Source organism: Primulina huaijiensis, chromosome 13 (assembly GCF_012295235.1).
Source record: "Primulina huaijiensis isolate GDHJ02 chromosome 13, ASM1229523v2, whole genome shotgun sequence".
NCBI classification, from domain to species: Eukaryota; Viridiplantae; Streptophyta; class Magnoliopsida; order Lamiales; family Gesneriaceae; genus Primulina; species Primulina huaijiensis.
Genome location: NC_133318.1, coordinates 5,084,015 through 5,107,096, shown reverse-complemented (window position 1 = coordinate 5,107,096; position 23,082 = coordinate 5,084,015). Strand labels below are relative to the sequence as shown.

Genomic DNA, 23,082 nt, shown 5'->3' with positions numbered 1-23,082 from the left:
GCAGGAAAACGTTGTGACGGACATGCCGTGGTGATTGTGGGAAGCGCTAGGATCAAGACAGATAATAATATTACAATTTTTTTTGTGATACTGAACAGTCATGGGAAAAATTTTGGATACGAAGGGTATGACCTGATACCTACCAACTTGGTTGATGAATTTTGGTTCCCTGTCCTCAGTATTCGACAACTGAAAAAGATATGGTATAGATTTGTTATTCGATACCATTTTTCATATTTAGGTGAAAGAATTGTGATTTTTTCCCACTTCATATTTTCTCAGAAAAGGATTAACGCAGCAGTCACATGCTGTTGGTCCCACGTGTGGAATTTGAGATAATAAAACCCCAAAATAAAGAATAAACTGGACACCGAGATTTACGTGGAAAACCCCTAAAAATTATTAGGGTAAAAACCACGGGCAAGATGAAAAGAATTTTCACTATAATATTTTGTGGTGTACAACTCACTCACTGTGTTTCCAAAGAGAACACACACTCTCTTAATACAGGAGAATAAACACCTCACAAATATTATAGAATGTTATAAGATGAGAGAAAACTCGAAGAATGGATGATATCAGAATGAAGGGGGAGCTCTATTTATAGAGCCTCTGTAAGTGTGAAGACGCGTATAAAACGCGTCTTCTGAAAATTCCTCGAAATTTCCTTCTCCCACGTTTTTTTATTTTTCTTTGACTGGTCCCACCTATTAACTTTGCCGACATTTCTCCCACTTGAAAATTTGATTGAGAATCAAACACATCTCTACACATCCTTTCAATCTTGTCATTCCCTGCTGCTTATGTTTCTGCTAGGTCATTTGAGAATCTACACCACTCAAACTTATCAGTGTTCACTGGCTTGGTCAGAAAATCTGCTATGTTATCTTTTGTATGGATCTTTTGCATATCCACGCTTCCTTCTTCTACTACTTCCCGCACAAAGTGAAATTGTACTCCAATGTGTTTCGTCCTGGAATGAAAGGTTGGATTCCTTGCGATGTGCAAGGCACCCTGACTGTTACAAAATAAAGGAACATTATCTTGTTTGTGCCCGATCTCCTCCAATAACATTTTAATCCATATTGCCTCCTTGCAAGCTTGCGTAGCTGCCATGTATTCTGCTTCCGTTGTAGATAACGCCACAGCTGTTTGCAGTTTTGAAACCCAGCTTACTGCTCCTCCTGCAAGTGTAAACACATAACCAGTAGTAGATTTCCTCTTATCAGGATCACCAGCATAATCTGAATCGACATAGCCCCTGAGTGTAAAATCCGATCCTCCATAACATAATGCAGCATTCGAGGTACCCTTAATGTATCTAAGGATCCTCTTAACAGTGCTCCAATGCTCTCGTCCAGGATTTGCCATATACCGACTAACTGCTCCCCCTGCTTGAGCAATGTCAGGTCTTGTACAGATCATGGCGAACATCAAACTCCCCACTGCTGATACATATGGTACTCGAGACATCTCCATCCTGTCTGCTTCACTGCTAGGACACATCTCGGAGGCTAACTTGAAGTTAACAGGAAGATGGGTCGATATTGGCTTGTTATCTTGCATGTTGAAGCGTTGCAAGACTTTCTTCAAATAATTTTTCTGGGAAAGCCAAATCTTTCTGTTACTTCTGTCTGGGTGAACTTGCATCCCTAGAATCTTGTTTGCTGGTCTCAAGTCCTTCATATCAAATTCCCTAGCCAACTGTGCCTTCAATGCTTGGACATGATCTTTGTTGGGGCCTGCTACCAACATGTCGTCCACATACAAGAGCAAAATAATATAATCATCATCAGACCTCTTGAAATACGTACAAGGGTCTGCCCTCAGTCTGTTGTATCCAAGGCTCATGATATAGGAATCAAATCTCTTGTACCAACATCTCGGCGCCTGTTTGAGACCGTACATATATTTATTCAACCTGCAAACCAAGTTCTCTTTGCCTTTTTCCGCAAAACCTTCTGGCTGGAGCATATAGATTTCTTCTTCAATATCTCCATGAAGAAATGCCGTTTTCACATCTAGCTGTTCTAGATATAGGTCAAACACCGCACACAATGCCAACACTATTCTGACTGTTGTAAGCCGAACCACAGGAGAAAATATCTCATTGAAGTCAATGCCTTCTTTCTGAGCATACCATTTTACGACCAATCTAGCACGATACCGCTCCACTTGATTATTGCCATCACGCTTGATCTTATAGACCCATCTGTTCCCAATGGCTTTCCTTCCTCGTGGTAGTGTAACAAGATCCCAAGTTTTATTCCTGTCTAATGCCTCCAACTCTTCTTACATTGCTATCATCCACAAGGATACGTCCGAGCTTTGAGTAGCCTCGTGGAAAGTCGATGGCTCGCCAACCTCTGATAATAGACAATATGTAATATTGCTTTCAATGACATAATCTGAAAGCCAACCTGGTGGTCTTCTGTCTCGAGTTGATTGCCTCACATTGGAAACTTCAGACTCAACATGTTCTTGTTCTTCGTGCTCTGGTACTGCTTCACAAGAATTTTGACTTTCATCCGTTTTATTTTCCACCTGAAATATAGTAGTTTCTGAATTCAGTGTGCCTTTATCTCCCTTTACTTTATCTTCCTCGAAGATAACATCCCTGTTGATGACAAGCTTGTGAACAGTAGGATCCCACAAGCGAAACCCCTTTACTCCATCAGCATAACCCAAGAAGATACATTTTCTGGATTTCAAATCCAACTTCGATCTTTCTTGCTCATTGTACAGAACGTACACCGGACTTCCAAATGTATGCAAATGAGAATAATCTGTCGGCTTCCCAGTCCACATCTCAATCGGAGTCTTTAGATCAATCGTCACTGAAGGAGAACGATTGATAATATGACAAGCGGTTTTGACTGCTTCTGCTCAAAATGACTTGTCTAGACCCGCAGTCCTCAACATAGCTCTTGTTCTGTCCAACAAATTCTTGTTCATCCGCTCCGCCACTCCATTCTGTTGAGGTGTGTAAGCCGTCGTGAATTGTCTTTTGATGCCCTCATGTTGACAAAATGCATCAAATTCGTCACTGGTATATTCTCCTCCATTGTCAGTCCTCAGACACTTGATTTTCCTTTCATAATCAAGTTCAACCCGCGCTTTGAAATCTATGAAGATCTGGAAAGCATCTGATTTCTTCTTGATTGGATACACCCAACATTTCCTAGAGAAATCATCAATGAACGAGACAAAGTATCTCGCTCCTCCTAGGGATACAACCGGTGCTTGCCAAACATCCGAATGAATCAGTTTCAATATGCTTTTGCTCCTGGCAGTAGAAGTGCCAAACTTTAATCTGTGTTGTTTACTAGTAACACAATGCTCACAAAAAGGTAGTGACACTTTTGTAAGTCCCGGCAGCAGCTTCCGTTCTGAGAGAATTTTCAACCCTGTTCTGACATATGCCCGAGCTTTCTATGCCATAACACCGTTAATTCTCCGCCTGAACCAATTGATGCAACAGCTAGTGCCGCCTCTTTGTGTGTTTCTCCCAAAAGTACAAACAGATTTGCAGCAACCTTTTCCGCCTTCATAACCAAAAGCACGCCTTTCACAATTTTCATGATCCCATTCTCGATACGAGTTTTGCACTCGATGTCATCCAATTGGCCCAAGGACAAAAGATTTTTCGTCAGTCCTTTCACATGTCGTACCTTTTGTATGGTGCGAATGGTGCCATCAAACATTTTAATTTTGATAGTACCGACCCCAGCGATTTCCAAGGCATGATCATTTCCCATGAATACAGATCCTCCTGAGACTGGTTCATAATGGTCAAACCATTCGCTCCGAGACGTCATGTGCCACGTCGCTCCTGAATCCATAATCCATGCGTCACAAAATTTGTGTCTGCCTTCTGCAACAGTTGCTGCTTCGCTGAATAATATTTCACCACTGCCTGAAGTACTAGCCACATTTCCTTGAGAACTCTTCTCGATACTCGTACACTCTTTCTTGAAGTGCCCTTTACCGCCAGATTTAATGCAGTAAATATTTTTCTTCTTACTTCTCGACTTTGATCTACCTCGTCTTTGGCTCCCACTGGAGTCACGGTCCATAAATCTTCCTCTTATCATCGGTAAAGCCTCCGCCTGCTTCGATGTTACCAACCTATCTTCCTTATTCTTGCGTCGGCTTTCTTCACTGAGAACCGCAGTTAAGACATCATCGAATCTTAGAAAGCCCATAAGAATATTGTTGGTAATGTTGATGATAAGTTGATCATATGAATCTGGTAGACTTTGAAGTAGAAGCTCCGCACGTTCATTTTCCCCTATTTTATGCCCCATGGAAATGCGTTGGGCAAATAGAGTATTTAGTGTGTTGATATGGTCGGTCATCGATGAAGATTCCGCCATCCGACGAGTATAAAGCCTTCTCTTTAGGAAAATCATGTTGTGTAGGAACTTGACCTCGTACATCTTTGTCAGAATATCCCAGATAACTTTGGCTATTTTTATCTCAGAGATACTTGACAAAACTTCGTTTGCTATAGCCAAGTGTAGATTGGCAACAGCGTTGTCATTCATCTCATTCCACTTTCCATCATCCATAATCTCCACCGGTCTATCTCCAATAGCCGCCAAGCAATTCTCTTTTCTTAAAACTGCTTGTATCTTTATTGTCCACAGCATAAAATTGCTTCCATTGAACTTTGCTATGTCGTACCTGCTCGCCATTATGTCTACAACAATTTTAGTAGACTGGACAAAATTATCCCGCCTTAAATAAAAAATCTCAAAAAATCTTTTCTGATGTGGATGATCAGTCTAGGCTGCAACCACAGAGCATACTCAGAATTTTAAGAAATTTTAAACCAAGGCTCTGATACCACTTGTTGGTCCTACGTGCGGAATTTGAGATAATAAATCCCGAAAATAAAGAATAAACTGGACACCGAGATTTACGTGGAAAACCCCTAAAAATTATTAGGGTAAAAACCACGGGCAAGATGAAAAGAATTTTCACTATAATATTTTGTGGTGTACAACTCACTCACTGTGTTTCCAAAGAGAACACACACTCTCTTAATACAGGAGAATAAACACCTCACAAATATTATAGAATGTTATAAGATGAGAGAAAACTCGAAGAAGGGATGATATCAGAATGAAGGGGGGAGCTCTATTTATAGAGCCTTTGTAAGTGTGAAGACGCTTATAAAACGCGTCTTCTGAAAATTCCTCGAAATTTCCTTCTCCCACGTTTTTTTTTATTTTTCTTTGACTGATCTCACCTATTAACTTTGCCGACACATGCATCTACCACTGCTCTGTCCAAGAATCAAAGTGGAAATATCTCTAGCTGTGGGAATTCTATAGGTATTGAAGAAGGGAAAGAAGGTTCAAACTGATTAGGAACATAAAACTACAAATGAAATGAGTATTGTAAATAGGGAAAACGTTCAGAACTTGCTTTCTTTTTAAAAGTTGCAGTTGTGGCGAGCATCTCTTTTTACAAATGAAGCTGGAAATTTTCCCACCTTACTGTGCCAAACGTGGCAAGTAGTCGCCCTCGAGCTGTTCAACACAGAAACTTAAACATGTATTTACTTTCTTTCAGGTTGCAAGTTACAGAGGCCGGAGGAAGGATCACAGAATTCGGGTTCCATAATCCCAAGTGGGGTTGAAAGGGGAAGTAAGGTAATGAAATCTCATGCACACGTGCCTATCAAATTTTATCCTCTTAGGACCCTTGCATTGTTTATTGATCACTCTCGTTCACTACACAGGGCTTGGGGCTGGCTGCCGTTCAAGCGTTTGAAACTACCAGAGTAAGTCAGAACCTGCAAACTCTAATTATACTCCTTGCGGCTAGACTTTGGAGCTGACATTTTCGAATGATTTCTTTTTCCGTAACCCTGTTTTATCTTGTGAATTCATTGGAGAAATTCTGTTTTGGTGCATGAACTGAAAATAGAAGAAACAGCATATGTTTGATCATTTTTTTGGTATAATTTCTTCCCTGGAAAACCATGATAATTAATCCCTCGTGTTTAATTACATATATTTAGAACTATTTTGCTAACCATTTACACGAGTTAATTATACAAAATTGTGTGAATGACATGGAGAAGCTTAGCTCTTGTAAAGAGAGAGTGAATTTGCATGACAACCAGAGAAGATGTTACTAAATTTTCATATGTTTGTTCACTTTTTATAGTCAATATTATATTTGGCTCGCATGGGAAACAAATATACTTCCAAGTTACATCAAAAGAAGACTGCTCTGTTTTTTTATAAATCTTCCTCCAGTTTTTACCTTTTATCTTTTGTTACAATAGTTAATATCAATCAGTTCATCTAAATAAAAACAATTCTCAAATTTTATTTTTCGAAAATTGGGTCATCAGTCGTTTAAAAACATAAAGAGGAGACTGATCCCAATATTATTTATTGAATTGTTGGTATAAATAAGGTAAGCATGATTTGTGATTAGAATTAAAATTAATGAATTTGGTTAATTTCTATATATATATATATATATAGTTTTATAATTATATAAGTGCAATTATGTTAACATGGTTTTTTAATATTTTGATTTTATGAGATTTTATTTTCAAGTGAATAAAAAGATGAACTTGTTTAATCATTATGAAAGTAGAGTAAAATAGGAGTCACACTATAATATGTAGTGAATATACGTGGACAAATTAATCACTTTTTTCTAATGAGGGGAAGATAAAATTAGCAATAATCGAAATATAAAATTCAAGATTAAGCAATAATTAATTTTTTTTAAAAAAAAAATTATATATAATACAGCATAAATTCAATTATAATACATTCAAAGTAATAAATAATAAACTACATTAAGCAAACATATAGAGTTCAAAGTGAAAATAAGCCCAGATCCTTTAACCAATAAGAATCTTAAATCACCTGTTTCAGTTCATAAATACTATTCTCCGGGGCTTCGAATTTCTAGCGAGTTCTCCGCCCGCCGGGAGGATGGGTTGGAGGCCATGAGGGTCAAAGCTCAACTCTTTCCACCAACGCAAAAATACAATTATACAAGGGTTCATGAATAAGCAAAATGAGATTATATGTGGACAAAAACTTATATTTTCTGATAACTTATACGAGAAAAATTATGTTTTAGGCCAAACCAACATGAATTTAACTTTAACAAAGAAAAATCATACCACAAATACTAGTTTTGGAGTACCTTTTTCTTGTAGTTCAGAAACCTTTTGTTAAGGTGAAAACTCGTCATGCCAAAGGGGCCGGCAATGCAGAGATAACTTCTTCGATGACCTGAAGAGTCATAGTTTTCGGACATCAACGCGAAACTAACAATGTAATTAACCCGGAAATTAAGCAGCACTTGAACATGTAGTCTACGTATACAGGCTGTGCTGATTGCCACTATATGCATGCAAAAGTATGTGTATTAGACACTTACGTTAAATTGACAGCGAGCTGAAAAGTGGATCAAGAGAATTGCTTTGTTCTGGAAATGATCTGCTGTCTGCAGACTTGATTATCTAGTACCGTGACAATAAACGAGCAATGAAACTCCAGTCAGACATTTGATGAAATATCAAAGTAACCTGGGATACGAGACAAATAGAAGTAAAAAGATTAACCTCAGACAAATGAGTGTGTCCATATTCTCTTGAATCCTTAACAAATGTGCTCTACATGATATATTCGGAGACATAAAAAATGAAGTTCATTACTTACAATTGAAGAATGTTTCAAGGAAAATGCACATATTAATCCAAATTGTCTCGAAATTACTAAGCTCGTGAAAAGCTCGAGCTTGGCTCGTTTATCATGTTAATCAAGGTGGGCTCGAGCTTGATTAATTAATAGCTTGTTTATCATGTTTAACAAGCCTGGCTGGAGCTCGGCTAGTTTTCGAGCTCTTAAAACATACAATTGAGCTCGAGTTTGAGCTTAGTTCGAGCTCGGTAAAAATTAAATATATCTATGAACTAATTTTAAATCACACACAAAAGTGTAAATTTTATTAGTATTGATATTTTTATTTGTCAACTCAACAAACGACCCAAGCTCAAGCTTACGAGTCACCTAAACAAACTCGAGCTCACGAGCCTATTAACGAACATGTTTGCAAGCTCATGAGACGAATATACTTAGGTTTGAGCTTGATTTGATTAAATTATCGAGCCTGAAATCGAGCTTGAGCATGGCTTGATATGATTAACAAACGAACTCAAACAAACTTTTTATCGAGCCGAGCTCCGAATAACTTGCGAATGATTTGATTCGCAGTTGAAAATTGGTGCCTCCACAACAAGAATCTTCACCCGCAAAACATCAATATTGTCGGAATCGATAATCGGTAGTCCTCCCTAAAACAAAGTGACAAAATCAATAAGCTTTCTCTTCCGTAAAAATGATAAAACTCACTAGAGTCCCTCTGACTTGAATATTCGAGTGAAAATATATCCCTCGACGCAGTAGACATACTATATTGCACAAGCACTAACAATCGAGAATTACTTTGGAGATTTAAGTTGCCTCTGGAATGATGGATTTTGCTGACAATCTCGAGATTCAAATCCCAAAACAACATATTATAGAAGTTGAAATATATAATTCCTTGGGTAGCCAAAAGATTTAAAATTGACTGTTTCGTTTTCGTTTTTGTTTTAATCTAAAGAACAATAGTACAAATTTCAAATTCATTTCAAAATCTTTCAACCCCTACATAGCTATATAATATCTTGTAATCATATGGAATAAACTTTAAAGTAAAAGGTAACAATTAACTAGAAAACAAAGGGGCCGGGATACGAAAGGTCCTGACTACCAGGGCACTCATTGGTCATCATCATAGAGCTAGCTATTTCATCACCATTCTACATTTTCTTCTATGAAAAATCTGCACCAAATACCACCAGATGAATACGTTCTAGCATGAATTTTTCCCTTATCTATATAATTTACTAGTCATATCAAGCAATAACACGTACACACAGTTGTTTGCAGGGACGGAGCCACCCCAAAGGCTGGGGTGGGCTCCAGCCCTGGATTAATTTTTTTTTTAAATTATGGTATATATGTAATTTAATTTATATTAAAGTTTTTTCCAACCCATAAAATAATTATATTTAATAACTTAGCCTATTAAAATTATCTTAAACTCATTTAATCATACTCTATAAAATACAGTTTTGGAAGCAAAGACTTGGAGTTGAAAAGGATTGTACGGCGGAGGGCCTCGATTGAATTAGCACAAGGTGAAATGATTGATTTTTGCTACTTAATTGGTTTATTCCATTTATTATGTAGAAAGATTCAAAATGTAGCTTGGTTGAATTTGTAGTTATTTTTTAGCTTATGTAGTGATGAAGTCATATAATATTAGATTTTTGTTATGTATAGAGCTTGACATTAACTTCCGTATGATGTATATTTTTAGTTGTTTCTGGATTTTTTGTTTTTCTTTGAAGTAAAATCATGTTATATTTGTTCATGCGCAGAAGTTAATAAGTGATTTTTCAATGATTTGTCAAGTTACTGCGACATACTATTTTGAGTTAATTTGAGTTTTTGAGACGATAATGAATTGTTTTACAAGGGTTTTAGTAAAGTGAAATGCTTATGTTGTTGTCTTAATTTTATTAAATTCCCAATATGTATTCATTCCTCCTATTTAGGTGCTTGGATGTTATTAATTATCAAAGTTAGTTTTGATTCTCATTTAAAATGTTTGGTGATAACTTCTACACCTTTCATTTGTGATGGTCTTCTCATCCTAGACATGCTGACATGCATGTGCTGATAAAATTTGATTTGATTGAAATATTCATTTTAGAAATCAATAATCGACGAGTTTTATTCGATGAAAAACCACATGACACATATTCAGTAGCTTATATCTTGTTCATGTCGCTATTGTTTATCGAATCATTCAGCCCAAGGTCAAAAAATTTTCTGGCTACGTCCCTGGTTGTTTGAGTACCGGCATCACGTTCGGGTAGTATTATTTTTTTTGCAAGGTTTGGCAATAGTTACAGGTGATGTAATGAGCACTTGAGTGCATGGAAGCCGCAGAGCTTTGCGTGAGAAGTTATTAGTGGGTATAAAGTATAATCATGGGCAGATGGAGCTCAATCAAAAAGCTGATGAGAGGGTTGAATGGAATTATTTGTGTGCTGTTATGAGTAGAATTGGATTTTCAGATAAATGGATTGACAGAATTTGGGATTATTGTTTCAGGTGTACGTATTCAGACCTACTAACTAGAGAGCTTCGAAAGGGCTGCCCTTTGTCCCCTCATCTCTTTTTGCTGCGCACACAAGGCTTATCTTCACTTATTCGAGGTAGTGCAATTCAGGGTAATATATGGGGGTATTTGTTGTGTGAGGACGGCCCCGGGAATTACCATCTTCTTTTTGCGGATGACACGGGCCAAATGATCAATATACAAAAGTCCAGCATTACTTTCAGGCCCAACAAGACCTGCGAAATGAAAGTCATGGCATTTAATACATTGGAGATGAATCATGTTGAGTCTCATGAGGCCTATCTGGGACTCTCGGCATTTGTGGGAAGAAGTAAAAAAGAGAAGTTTCGACAGTTTGAAGGAAAAAATGTTCTCTGCTGGTGGACGAGAAGTTATCATTAAAGCAGTTGCCTATGCTATTCCAGCATACACATTGAGCGTGTTTAGACTCCCAGATGTTTTGTGTAAGCAAATACAGACGATGATTACTGGTTACTGCTGGGGCGAACTCAAACAATAGAAGCGAATTCACTTGAAGAAATGGAGTCTTCTGTGTCTGTCGAAATTAAATGGAGGGGCTGTGGGATGTCGTGACTTAAATAACTTTAATCAAGCTTTGTCGGGGCAAAACAAGCTTGGCGGGTTCTATCTCATCCAGATACATTTGTTGCTAGAATTTTCAAGGCTAAATATTTCCATTCTAGCAATATTCTTGATGCATCAAGGGGACATAATTCATCTTTTGCTTGGAAAAGTGTGTTGTGGGGGCGAGAGTTACTAGATAAAGGAATTCGTTGGAGAACGAATTGCTTCTGGTAGGAATGTTTGTGCGTTTAAACATTCTAGGAAACCTATCACGAGTCCATCATCAAGTCAAGCTTTACTGAGGGTGTATGATATAATGGCATCTTGTGGTAGTGGGGATTGGAATATGATTGCACATCATCTTTGGGGAATGGATCACGATTTTATTAGGAGCATATTCACAGATAATTGACAGAATGATCATTTGGATTATATCGTGCACCAATGTAAAGAGTTAATCATAAACGAGTACGAAATTCTCAGATGTTTTTACTCGGCGACAAGCGAACGATTATGCCTATGTTTTGGCCAAAGCCTCTAGTTCCTATACTAGTCTTATGGTATGGACTGAGCCTCCGGATTTTATTGTTTCTCTTCTGGATCATTTTTACAATAATCTTGCTCATAATTAATAAAGATCGTCTTTTGTTGAGTTTTAAAATAATAATAACAATAATAATAATGAAGCAATNTCGGCAACTACCTTTTCTATTTTTAAACGAACTACCAAAACTAACCTTGAGATTAAGAAAAATGGTAAGAATTAGAGTAGACTTTATTGTAATTGTCCTAGCTCATTCGTAAAACTTTCCACAGCTTATCATGATTTATAATTACCATTAATTTTTTTACGATTTACTAAAAGTTTTAAAAACATAGTTTAATATGTAATTGTGTGTGTTTTTTACGTTATTATATTTATCCCGTAATTTTCAGTTTCTCTCACAATCCGTACGTAGCTATAAAATTTATCATGGACAAAAAAACAAAAACATGGACAAATAACAGTCAACCAATTTCAGAAATTATCACAATTCATTACATAATTTAAGGTAAGTCACTAAGTTCGAGCCCTCCTCACGCCATAGTTTAGGAAATATATATATATATAAAAATTCCTTTTTAAAAAATTCTATGAGGTTAATATATTTTGGAATGACATGTTTTTTTGTTGTGTATATTTAATTTTAAAATTGTTCTTTTAAACTTTAAATGTTTGTTCACTTGCAATTAAGATAACAGCGTGAATTTTCTACTGTTTTACATTAATTATGTTCTAGTATGTGGAGAAAATTACAATTTTCTTTTGTAACTAACACATTATTTTGTTTATCATCTTATAGATTATTCACGATCTCAATTCACTAAATTGCAAAAAAAATTCAATTTTAGTCTTTTTCATTGGAATGCTTACGTGACATCAGGCATATCAGCAACGTTCGTATCCACGTTAATTTCGGAAACACATAATCGTTTTTTATGACACATCGTTATTTTTCGACGTCATGTCAATACTCTGATAAAAAAAAGACTATAATCGAAAAAGTATAAATTAATGTATCAAGACCATAAATTGATAAATAACAAGACAAAAAATTGAAAATATGCAAGTTACAAATATATATATATATAAATTTTATAATCTTATGAATAATTTTGTTTAATTTGAATGGGATTAATTTCAGATTTGGTTAATTACGGATTAAGATGAAGTTAAGGAATAAGGATAGAATTTCACAACCATAACGTTAACGTTGTAACTACCTGCGGAAGAACAACAATAACCGGCCCGCTCCTCCATTCTTACACCATTTTTCCACCTCCAAAACGCCACTCCTTTACACAGCATCATGGATAACCGCAGCTCCGATTTCCATACGCCGAAGATGTTTTCTTTGTCTCCAGCCCGACAAGAATCCAGTGATCTAGCCAAACAAAACCCTAGAAAGAAACGCTCCAAGATTGTGGTCGCCGGAGCAGCTTCCAGAGTCTCCAAATCCACAAGAAAGCCCGACCCCGCCGCCCCGAAGATCACGAGGCCATGCACTGAGTGCGGCAAGAGGTTTTGGTCGTGGAAGGCCCTTTTCGGGCACATGCGCTGCCACCCGGAAAGAGAGTGGAGGGGGATCAACCCACCGCCCTACCTCCGCCACCATCATGATAGTGAAGATTCGTCCGCAATGACGGAGGAGGAACACGAGGTTGCCTCGTGTCTGCTGCTTCTGGCTAACGGGGATGATGACCAGGAGTCCCTTTCTACTGCTTGCACTGTTAACCAAGGGACGCCGCTGCATTCACTTGATTATTACTATTGTTATTATCAATCCGACAATAATAATAATAATAACAACAACAATAATGATCGAGGGTTCGAGTGTTCTAGTTGCAAGAAGGTGTTTGGGTCTCACCAGGCTCTCGGGGGACATAGGGCAAGCCACAAAAATGTGAAGGGATGCTACGCGATTGCGATGAATAATGTCGATGATCAAGAACACAGAGTAGAAGGTGACGGTACTCGTGATAATCAGATGATAACTGGGCACAAATGTAGCATCTGTATGCGGGTCTTTTCGAGTGGCCAAGCATTGGGTGGACACAAGAGATGCCACTGGGAGAAGGCCGCAGCGGAGGAGGCCGGAGGTTTTGATTTGAATTTTCCAGCTATGGATGGTGAAGATCAAGAATATGCTTCATCCTACTCTTCTATAGATTCGGCCTGCTTGCTTTGTCCGGATTTGGATTTAAGTTTACGAATTTAGTTTCAGATCAGGGTGATGATGATACACAGCTAGATGGATAGATGGCAATATATTGTGATTTTTTCGATGCATTTTAGTATGAGGTTGTTAGTGGTGGTGACTATTTCTTCATCAATTGATCAGTATATGTGTGATCAAGTACGAAGATTTATAATACTTCAAACTAATTTTAGCTGGATTACTGCAATATATTGCTTGGATGCAGTATTATAAGTGATATACATTGTATGTACTGGTACAAATAGGCGAATTCCGTGAAGAACTAACTCGATATTGTTTAGTTGTTTCTCCCAGTGTTAATGTTACCTAAGATGCATTGTCACACAATTACTCTACATTTTTTTGTTGCTCTTTCTTTCGAGTCTTCCTTCCAGCTAGTTGTATATATATGTGCATATATTTATTTTGTTTCATTACTTGTGGGCACATATGCAAGTGTTCGATCATGGCTATTGGCTATTGTTGTTTTTATCAGGTTTGGGGTGTTTTTGGAGAGTTTCATAGCTAATGGTCTCACTGGAACATTCTTGTAAATTCATTTAGTTCATAATTTGATTGATAATGAAGTTTAGATTTGATGGATTTGCGTGTGAATCATTTGGCGAATACACAGGCTTTTGAGGACTTGTGTATTTTGGAGGTATTTTTTGCTCCTGCCAGATGATGAGAGTTTGGCCTCGGTGAGAAAGGATTGGGAGAGTCAGGCACTGTTAGCCATCGGAAAAGGGGTAAGGGAGTTGGTGGGAAACAGGAGAGCTTGGCGAAGGAAGCGTCGCTTTTGGCCGTTCTGGCACATGAACATGATGGATCTTTCGATTACAGAGATGTGCTCGCATCGTTTACATGCGTCTCGGGTTTTGGATGATGTGGTATTTTTAGCTTGTTTTGGCAAGTCGAGTGGTAGTGATGAGTTTAGGTTTTGGTCCATAGCTGAGAAAATGGCTTAGGAAATATGAGAGATTTCTGAAATGCACTCCTTGTCCTAAGGCATTATCACCTTAGGGCTTAAAGGTTTGCAGTTGTCTTCTCTTCTACGGTTTTGCAATCCCAAATTCGTGTAGTCAGTAGCTTATAATTAGATTCTAGAAACAAGGCTTTGTGGTTCTTTGGCAAATTTAAGCTGAGATATATATTGTGATGTCAAAACATGGGTAACTACTGAAAATTGCTTGCTTTTACAATAATCTTTTCTTGCTTTAGTTTTAAGTTTTGTGCATTAGGCAAAGGGATGTGACCTACCTTAGTTTTTGTACTGCATAGTTTATTGTCTGCTTTTTTGCATTTCCCTGGCCTGTATTTAATGTATTTAGAATCCCGTACGTTAATGCCTGGCAAACAATTTTTTTCTTATTTTAAAATCTGAAGAACAAAATTATGTAATAAAATAAATGTATAACTTGAATGGTTTATTTAGAAATGATAAGAATTACCCGCAACGTGATATTTTCAAGAATTTATAGCAATCTTCATAATGTTCTATGATTCAAGCAAGAAAATGTATGACGAAGATCTTTCCGAAATAAAAATAAGAGAGTCAATCTGGGGAAGAAAATATGAAAAGCAGTAATGGGCCATGAATTCAACTTCAAAACTTCTTTTTTGGACGAAGAGTGATCAGAAAATGTATACCGCCTTTTAGGAGAAACACCTACATTTTAAAAATGACGAAATAATGCATTTAGGATGGAATGTCAAGCCCCAGTTAATATCCGAAACAACCAACTAAATTGTTACAAACATACATATTCAATATAAAACTATATAATCACCCACACAGTTATGACTAGTAATGGTAAATTTTTGGGGAAAAAATTAATTTCTGATAGCACAAACCGATTTCCACAATCAGTATGGAACACAAACACAAAAGATTATAAGGAACTGAATTACTATCTCAAAAACTAGGTGAAAAAATGGGTCCGGGTCTCGGTATTTGATATTTGGCGACTGATTAAGAGCTCTAGTCTCCGTTTCTCTCTGTCATTCCGTTATATAAACTTTCTGATTCAGCAAATGCGGCAGTTGTGGATATCTGAGTTGTCATAAAACCAAAATCTGCATGGATGATGTGTCCAGACTGCATACGAGGTGCACAGAGCCAAATATTAGAAAACAGTCTATGTATTGACAAGAAAGCAATTTACATAGTAGATGAACATATAAAACAAAGGGTGAAAGGTTGCTGCAAGATAACATCTTCAGAAAAGGACCATCCAGTTTCAGCAAGAAAAGAATGAACGTTTGTGGTATGATTTGGTTACATGAGCTCTTCAATCCGGTTTGAGTTATTGAGGGACCACATTGCAGATGGTCCAAGTTCTTAACTAACCTGGTGCTAAAGGTCCAAATGCAAATTGGTTCAAGTATTTAACAGAGAGAATGGCTTACAACCCAAATTCAAACCCCCAATTCCATTCAACGCATTATGCCACCAAATAGAATTGGAAACTAGGCCAAACGCTTTGGTTCCTTACTGATCTGGGACCAAAATGATTCATCGAACATATGCATGTCTAACTTTTAAGCTCTCCGATTTATGCATAAGGTGAATCTCAAAATATACTCATCAATACATAGGTTCTAACATTCAACCAGCATATTGAGAATATGTGCATTTTTTTCAATAATAAAGTTACTCAAAAAACATCATAATCAAGCATAACAAATTCACGATTATTCTGTTTTATACGAGTTAAAAAGCCTGGGCTAGAATCATTGCAAGAAGATATCAAACTTACTCGAATCAAAATTGAGGTGATTAAGAGACTAAAAACAGGACTCAAATATGATAAACAACAAACAATAGTGCTTAATGTACCATCTTACAACTAAAGTAAGAATAGAGGCTATTACTAGCAAAGCAATATTCATAAACATACCACTGTGTTCAAATCATAATCTTTCGGTTAAAATTGTCAAAGTACCACAAAGCCTTGCTTCAGAAGCTAGGGAATTAACAATGCCCTCAAAAGATCTCAACTCCTTGTGAATTTCGGATTGCAAAACCAGAGAAAAAAAATGTTCATCCACAACCAAGCCAAGACACTTTATGACATTTTCCAAAGTCGGAATCCGATCGCAAACCTTTAAGCCCAAAGCTGATGATGCTCTAGGACAAGGGCCTACTTGAGGAAATCTCTCATATTTTCTAAGCCATTTCCCCAAGTATCGAATCAAAGCCTTTAACTCCTCACCATTCAACTTTCCAATACAAACTGAAAAAATCACCTCATCCAAATGCGGAGACGAAAGTAAACTATGCAAGCACAACTCTGTAACCGAAAATCCATCATGTGCCAGCATGACCAGAAGCGAAGCATCCTTCGCCAAGCTCTTATGTTTCCCACTACCGCTTGCTTTCTCAATTGCTAAAAGTGCCTGACTCTCCCAATCCTTCCTCACTGAGGCCAAACTCTCGTACCCGTCATCAGGCAACAACAAAAAATACTTCAAAATACACATCAACTCATAAGTCTGTATATCCGATAAATGCTTCACACACAGATCAATCAAATTCGACTTTCGTTTTTCAATCAAATTATGAACCAAATTTGTAGTACAAGAATGTTCCACGAGACCATTAGTTACCAAACTCTCCAAAACACCCCAAACCTCAAAAACAATACAGGCCTCCGGAATCAAGCTCTTCACATCCCTACCCATTAAACGCCCCAATTTCCCGATCAACTTACAAGCATACCCTTCCTCCAACTGATCCAGTTCAACCGAAATCCCAACTTTCTCCCCAATTTTCATCAAATGAGAAGTGAACAGCTCCAAGAACCCATCGATACCATGATTGTTGGTATTCTTCAACTTCCTCCTCAGTTGCTTGCAGAAAATTTCCCCTAGTTTAACAAGTTCCTTATCTGTCTGAGAAATTTCCCAACCCGTAACCTTTTTTATTGGGCGTGGGCGTTCAGATTTCGGGTCCTCAGACTCTGGCGATAGGCTGAGATTAATAGCGTCTGGATTAAGAACAATTGGATTGTGTAACTCTTCCTCTGACATTGTAGTGTTAGTACACGAAGCTTTTGTAATTAACTCCAGCAAAGACATATTTGAAAGAAAATTAATAAAAAAAACTCAAGCAAATTTAGTAAGATTGAGCAGATGAACTGCAATGGAGGAGAGGCGGCGGAGGCGGAGGGCTTCTAGGTGTAAATTGAATCTGCAGCCTCTGTTATGTTCTAACCTAGCTGCCGGGGAGAAATATATGGTGTTGCAGAACCTAGAATTAGACAATAAATAGATTATTAGTTCAAATATCGATATTGTTGAAAAATATGAGATGTAATATTTGAATCTTGAAAATAAGAAAGTTGAATTTTGAAAATAAGAGTTGTAAATATTTAAAATTAGTGTGTGATGATGTATGTAATGATATATTTATTTTTGGATTATTTCCAAAGAAATTCTATAAATAGGTCTCTCAATGTGTGAAGAAAATCACAATTAACTAGAGAGAAAATTTTATAAAGTGCGTAGTTTGGTAAATTTTATGAGTTTGAGATTTTTACTTTTTAACACGCTATCAGCACGATACTTGAAGGTTCGGTTCTCTATATTTTTCCAAGGTCCAAAACACAAGAAAAAGGTAATAATATTCAAAAGTAAGAGTATTTACTTTACCGTTTATTTATTTTTATTGTATATATACTTAATGTATAATATCATGTTGTTATATAAAAGGAGTCTATGACACATCATTATAATAACGTGATGTGATTACAATGCTTATATAATTTTATTGTGTTACTGTTTATTTATTGTATATATATTTGTATAATATCATGTTATTATATAAAAGGAGTCTATGACATCTCATTATAATAACGTGATGTGATTACAATGCTTATATAATTTTATTGTGTTATTGTTTATTTATTGTATATATATATTTGAATAATATCATGTTATTATATAAAAGGAACCTATGACACCTCATTATAATAACGTGATGTGAATATTTCACTGCTTATATATTTTTATTGTGTTATATAATAATTATATGTATATATATATTTGTATAATGTCACAGTATTATATAAAAGGAGTCCCTGACACATCATTTTAATATTGTGATATGATATACATAATTATTTAAAAATGATTAACATTATATACATCATATTATTACCATAAAATTTACATATACATACATTTATTTTTTAAGAATTTGTAACGGTCATAAACGGCTAGTTTTTATCCTATAAATATGACTCCACAAACACATTCAATCACTCCGAACTTATTCTTCCTCCCTAAAAATTTTCTTCAGCAAAATTTTCGAAGAAGAAGATGATGACTCTTTCAAGGTTATTTTGTATAATTATTTTGGTTATTATACTCACTAGTCTTGTATTTATCAGAGAATATCTGCCTCGCATTTTTTCTTTATTTTTAAGAATGCTTGTACTAGTAATTTATCCGTTACTTTTTATTGTCATATTAATAGAACTTAACTAATAAAATGCATTGTTATTTTTATAGTACCACCATGTCAAACTTGGCAAAGCTCGAATTTGTTGTGCTCGACATTACAGGAAAAAATTATATGCCATAGACTCTCGATGTAGAAATGCATCTTGAGTCATTGGGTCTAAGCGAGACCATTAAAGAAAATGGTATATCTTCATCACAAAAAAAAAAGCAAAAGCTATAATATTTTTGCGTCGACATCTTGATGAAGGTTTAAAATGTGAATATATTATCGAAAAAGATCTCATGGCTCTGTGGAAATTATTAAAGAAAGATTTGAACATATAAGGGAAGTTATACTTCCGACCGCCCGTGATGAATGGAATATGTTGAGATTCCAAGATTTTAAGAAAGTAAGTGATTACAATTCGACGATGTATCGAATAATCTCGCAATTAAAATTTTGTTGACATGAAGTTACGGAATTAGAAATGCTTGAAAAAACATTTTCCACGTTTCACGCTTCAAATATAACTCTGCAGCAACAATATAGAGTGCGTGGATTTGCGAGATATTCTGAACTCATCGCCTGTCTTCTTGTGACGGAAAAGAATAACGAGCCGCTAATGAGAAATCATCAGTCCCGACCCACTGGATCAACAGCATTTCCAGAAGTAAATGTTGTAAGTAAAAATGAATTTAAACCCGGAAACCAAAATCAAAGTCAAAGACAAGGTTTTGGTCGAAGTCGAGGTCGAACTCGTAGTCGTGGACGTGGACGTGGACGTGGAAGTGGTCGTGGTCGTGGTCGCGGTCGTAGTTTTGAAAACAATCGAAATAGTTACTTCTATAACTCATCTCAAAAGAGAGTCACGAACCACCCACTGAAAAGGCATCATGAGAACATGAGTGGTAATGAAAATCACTCAAAACGATTTGAAAATTCTTGTTTTAGATGCGGTACTCCAAGACATTGGTCTCGTATTTGTCGAGTCCCCGAGCAACTTTGCAAGCTCTATAAAGAATCGATAAAGGGGAAAGAAAAGAAGACCAACTTCACTGAGCACAGTGGCCGTTTGAGTGATTCAACTCATTTTGATGCTGCAGATTTTCTGAATGATTTCTCTGGAAATGATCAATATGCTGGTGGAATAGAAATGAAAAATATTGATGCTGCAGATTTTGTAACGCTCCGAAAATTTAAAAGTCCACACAAACCACATGCATGTAATTATTAAATTCTCTTGTATTTTAATTAAATGTTTTAATTGCATGAATTAATTTTGTTGTGCATATTTGCATGTTTAAAAATATATTTTTCTACATGGTTGCATTAAAATATATTTTTAAAGGTTATTCGAGTTGCGATCGAGGAACGGAGACCGAGGGCTGAAAAATAGAAAATAATTTTATTAAATAATTATTTTTAATTGTTTAAAATATGGTTGATGGCTTTTTATTATTTTTAAAAATAAGAGGGTTTTGAGTTGATTTTATACGTCAGGATGTAAATTTTATCGGTGTTGGTTTTTCAACAAAAATTCAAACGTTTTGGCAACCCGGCTAATAAATTCACAAACTTATTTTTACCAAAACTATTTTAATATTTTAATTAAATCCTAATCTAGTACTAATGAGCCTAAACTCATGCATAATAGGCCTAAAGCCTAAATAAGACATAATTAACTATATAATATAAGTTAAACACCCCAAAACCCTACACTTCCTACACAAGACACACGTCCCACTTTCTGAAAAATTCACCCATCATACACGGCACACAACACCACAATTTGAAGAAGAAATAATCGAGAAAGCTTAAGGAGAATTCAAGCCAAGGTCCTTGCCCCGTTCTTCGCAAATCGTCGACGAATAGTCGTGCGTTTAAAACGCAAAGGCACGCTTATTCTTTCCTTCAAAACATCATCACATCATATTATATTTTATGCATGAAAAGATTGAAAACAAGTGACACTTTTGTTTAAGTTTCGTTTTTGCATATAACATGAAATTTCAAGTAGGATTTTTGATCCAAATTGTGTGGTTTATGTGCATAAAGGGACTGCCATGATTAGGAAGTGTTATGGTATTGTTTTACACGAATTTAGGGTGTCCTAGAACCACACAAACATGCTGCAACAGGAACAGAACACAAGCTGAAACGAGTTGCTGTCATGGGGGTTCGGTTCATATGTTTTAGGGGCTGGGCTTGGTTCGGTTGGGACCAGGGGCTAGCCACGTCCATGAGTGAGTCCAGGGTAGAGTCCTAGCCATGCTAGGACTCGAGTCATGTGGGCTGGGAGGAGTCCTTGCCAAGAAGGACTCCTACCCGAGAGCCCTCCTAATCACGCACAGGTTGCAGTGCTTGCGCAGGGGTGTGGGGGCTTGGCCTTGGGTTCAAGGGCTGGGCTAGAGTGCGTCCTAAGGGTCTTAGGTGAGTGCTGCAGGGGCTGGTTCGAGAGCCGAGTCGTTGCCTAGAGTCCTAGGGATGCAAACATGAGTCCTTGCCACATGGGATTTCTCGGCCACTTCAGGTGCAAGCTGATAGGGCTAGGTTAGGTCATTAGGGTCCTAGAAGGGTGCCTGAGGAGCTGGTTCGTTGGTTAGGTGGCTAGCAACAAAAACAAAAAGTTCATGTCAAGGGAAACTCTCGGCCATGACAGGTTCTGGCTTGGGGCTTTTGTTTTGGAGTTTGGGTTGAGTCCTAAGGGTCCTAAGGGTTCTGTAGGGTCCATAATGGTCATGATCAGGGGTCGGGCTGGGGGCTGGTGCGGCTGGATCGTTGCTGGCTCGACCAAAACAAGGAAAACGTGAGGGAAGTATTTGGTGCGCAGGCTGCTGTTCTACTTCAGGCGGCTCGTGCGCGCGGTCCAAGGGCTGGGTTGGTCCGGGCTGGGTCTGGGCTTGGTCTAGGGATGGTCAGGGTCGGGTTGGGTCGAGGGTTAACCAGCTGGAGGTGTCCTAGTTGGCTAGGAGTCTTGGTGAAGGGTAGGAGTCACACACACACACGTGCAGAATTTTGGGGCAAGTTTCAGTAGGTTTTGGAGCGAGCCAGGGCTGGATTTTCAGGCTGGGCTTGGTCAGTAGGGTCCCTAGGTGGGTTGGCTCGGGTTTGGCTCGGGCGTGGCTCGAGTAAATTGGGAGATGGCTCGGTGGGTTCGTTAGTGTGTCAGAAACGAAAATTAAAGAACAAAAATTGAATGCATGGGTCCCCGGGTATGGCTCATGGTTTGTAAGGGTATAATAAATATTAAAAATGTTATGTTTAAAATTTGGGATCAAAATAATGAGTTTTGGATATATCCGGGATTTAATCACCGCACGAAACGCTAATTAACGAATTAATTGAAACGCCTATTTTTAAGCTTTATAAAATTATGGAAAATTATATTTAAGCTCAAATAATTATTTGGGACATGTTAGAGTCAATGAAATTAAGATAATGTCAAAAACGTGAAATTATACGTCCAGGGGTAAAACAGTCTTTTTACACCTAGAAATTAGTAAACGTCATGGCAGTGCCCTGAAGGCTGTTTTATGTGCTAGTATGATTATTTCAAATGTTTATGAATTTTTATGACATGGATTTTAAATGTTTACGATTTATTATGTCAAAATGTTATTTTGTAAGGTTATGATTTAATATGTTAAAATGTTTATTTTAAATGTTTGAGATTTAAATGCAAATTTTAAATGTTTATGATGTTGAAATGTTTATTTAAAAGATTTATGGATTTTTATATGTTGAAAGGTTTCTTTTAAAATGTTTATGGATTTTTATGAAGAAACGATAACGTTAAAAGATATGTTGCATGCTTGTTTTTGAAAAGAAAAGGATATTAAATGCATGATTTTTATAAAGTGATGATAATATGAAACGTTGAAGGAAGTGAAGTAATTGTGACTAATACGATGATATGTTGGAAATTTCGTGAAGGTTATGGTCCCAGTGGGAGCCCGACGATCGTATTTCCTTGGATACGGATATGTATATGTATATGTATATGATGATATGCTTTGGGATAACGTGAGGGGAAAAGGCCCCAGAGGGATCCCATTTTCGGGATAAAGCCCCAGAGGGAGCCCATGCGTGGGAAAA

At 37.0% G+C, this 23,082-nt stretch overlaps 3 protein-coding genes across 4 annotated transcripts; 2 read left to right on the top strand and 1 right to left on the bottom strand.

The window, feature by feature from the left end:
* The first annotated feature begins 10,095 nt into the window (after window positions 1–10,095).
* LOC140991152 (uncharacterized) lies at window positions 10,096–10,620 on the top strand. Its single transcript, XM_073461110.1, has one exon. It carries the CDS (start codon window positions 10,096–10,098, stop codon window positions 10,618–10,620), a length of 525 nt encoding a protein of 174 aa, XP_073317211.1.
* Window positions 10,621–12,634: 2,014 nt separating this feature from the next.
* LOC140990843 (zinc finger protein ZAT2-like) lies at window positions 12,635–13,812 on the top strand. The gene has a single exon (XM_073460664.1). It carries the CDS (start codon window positions 12,654–12,656, stop codon window positions 13,560–13,562), a length of 909 nt encoding a protein of 302 aa, XP_073316765.1. The 5' UTR covers window positions 12,635–12,653; the 3' UTR covers window positions 13,563–13,812.
* Window positions 13,813–15,248: 1,436 nt separating this feature from the next.
* Window positions 15,249–17,786, bottom strand: LOC140956368 (uncharacterized). 2 transcript variants are annotated; one of them, XM_073413089.1, is made up of 2 exons: window positions 16,442–17,786; window positions 15,249–15,617 (listed from the first exon to the last, which is right to left on the bottom strand). In XM_073413089.1, the coding sequence occupies exon 1, from the start codon at window positions 17,619–17,621 to the stop codon at window positions 16,455–16,457; it is 1,167 nt and encodes a 388-aa protein (XP_073269190.1). In that variant the 5' UTR covers window positions 17,622–17,786; the 3' UTR covers window positions 15,249–15,617; window positions 16,442–16,454. The 2 variants fall into 2 exon arrangements, with proteins under 2 accessions (XP_073269190.1, XP_073269189.1); XM_073413088.1 differs by having other exon boundaries at window positions 15,249–15,639; window positions 16,442–17,785.
* Window positions 17,787–23,082: the final 5,296 nt, after the last annotated feature.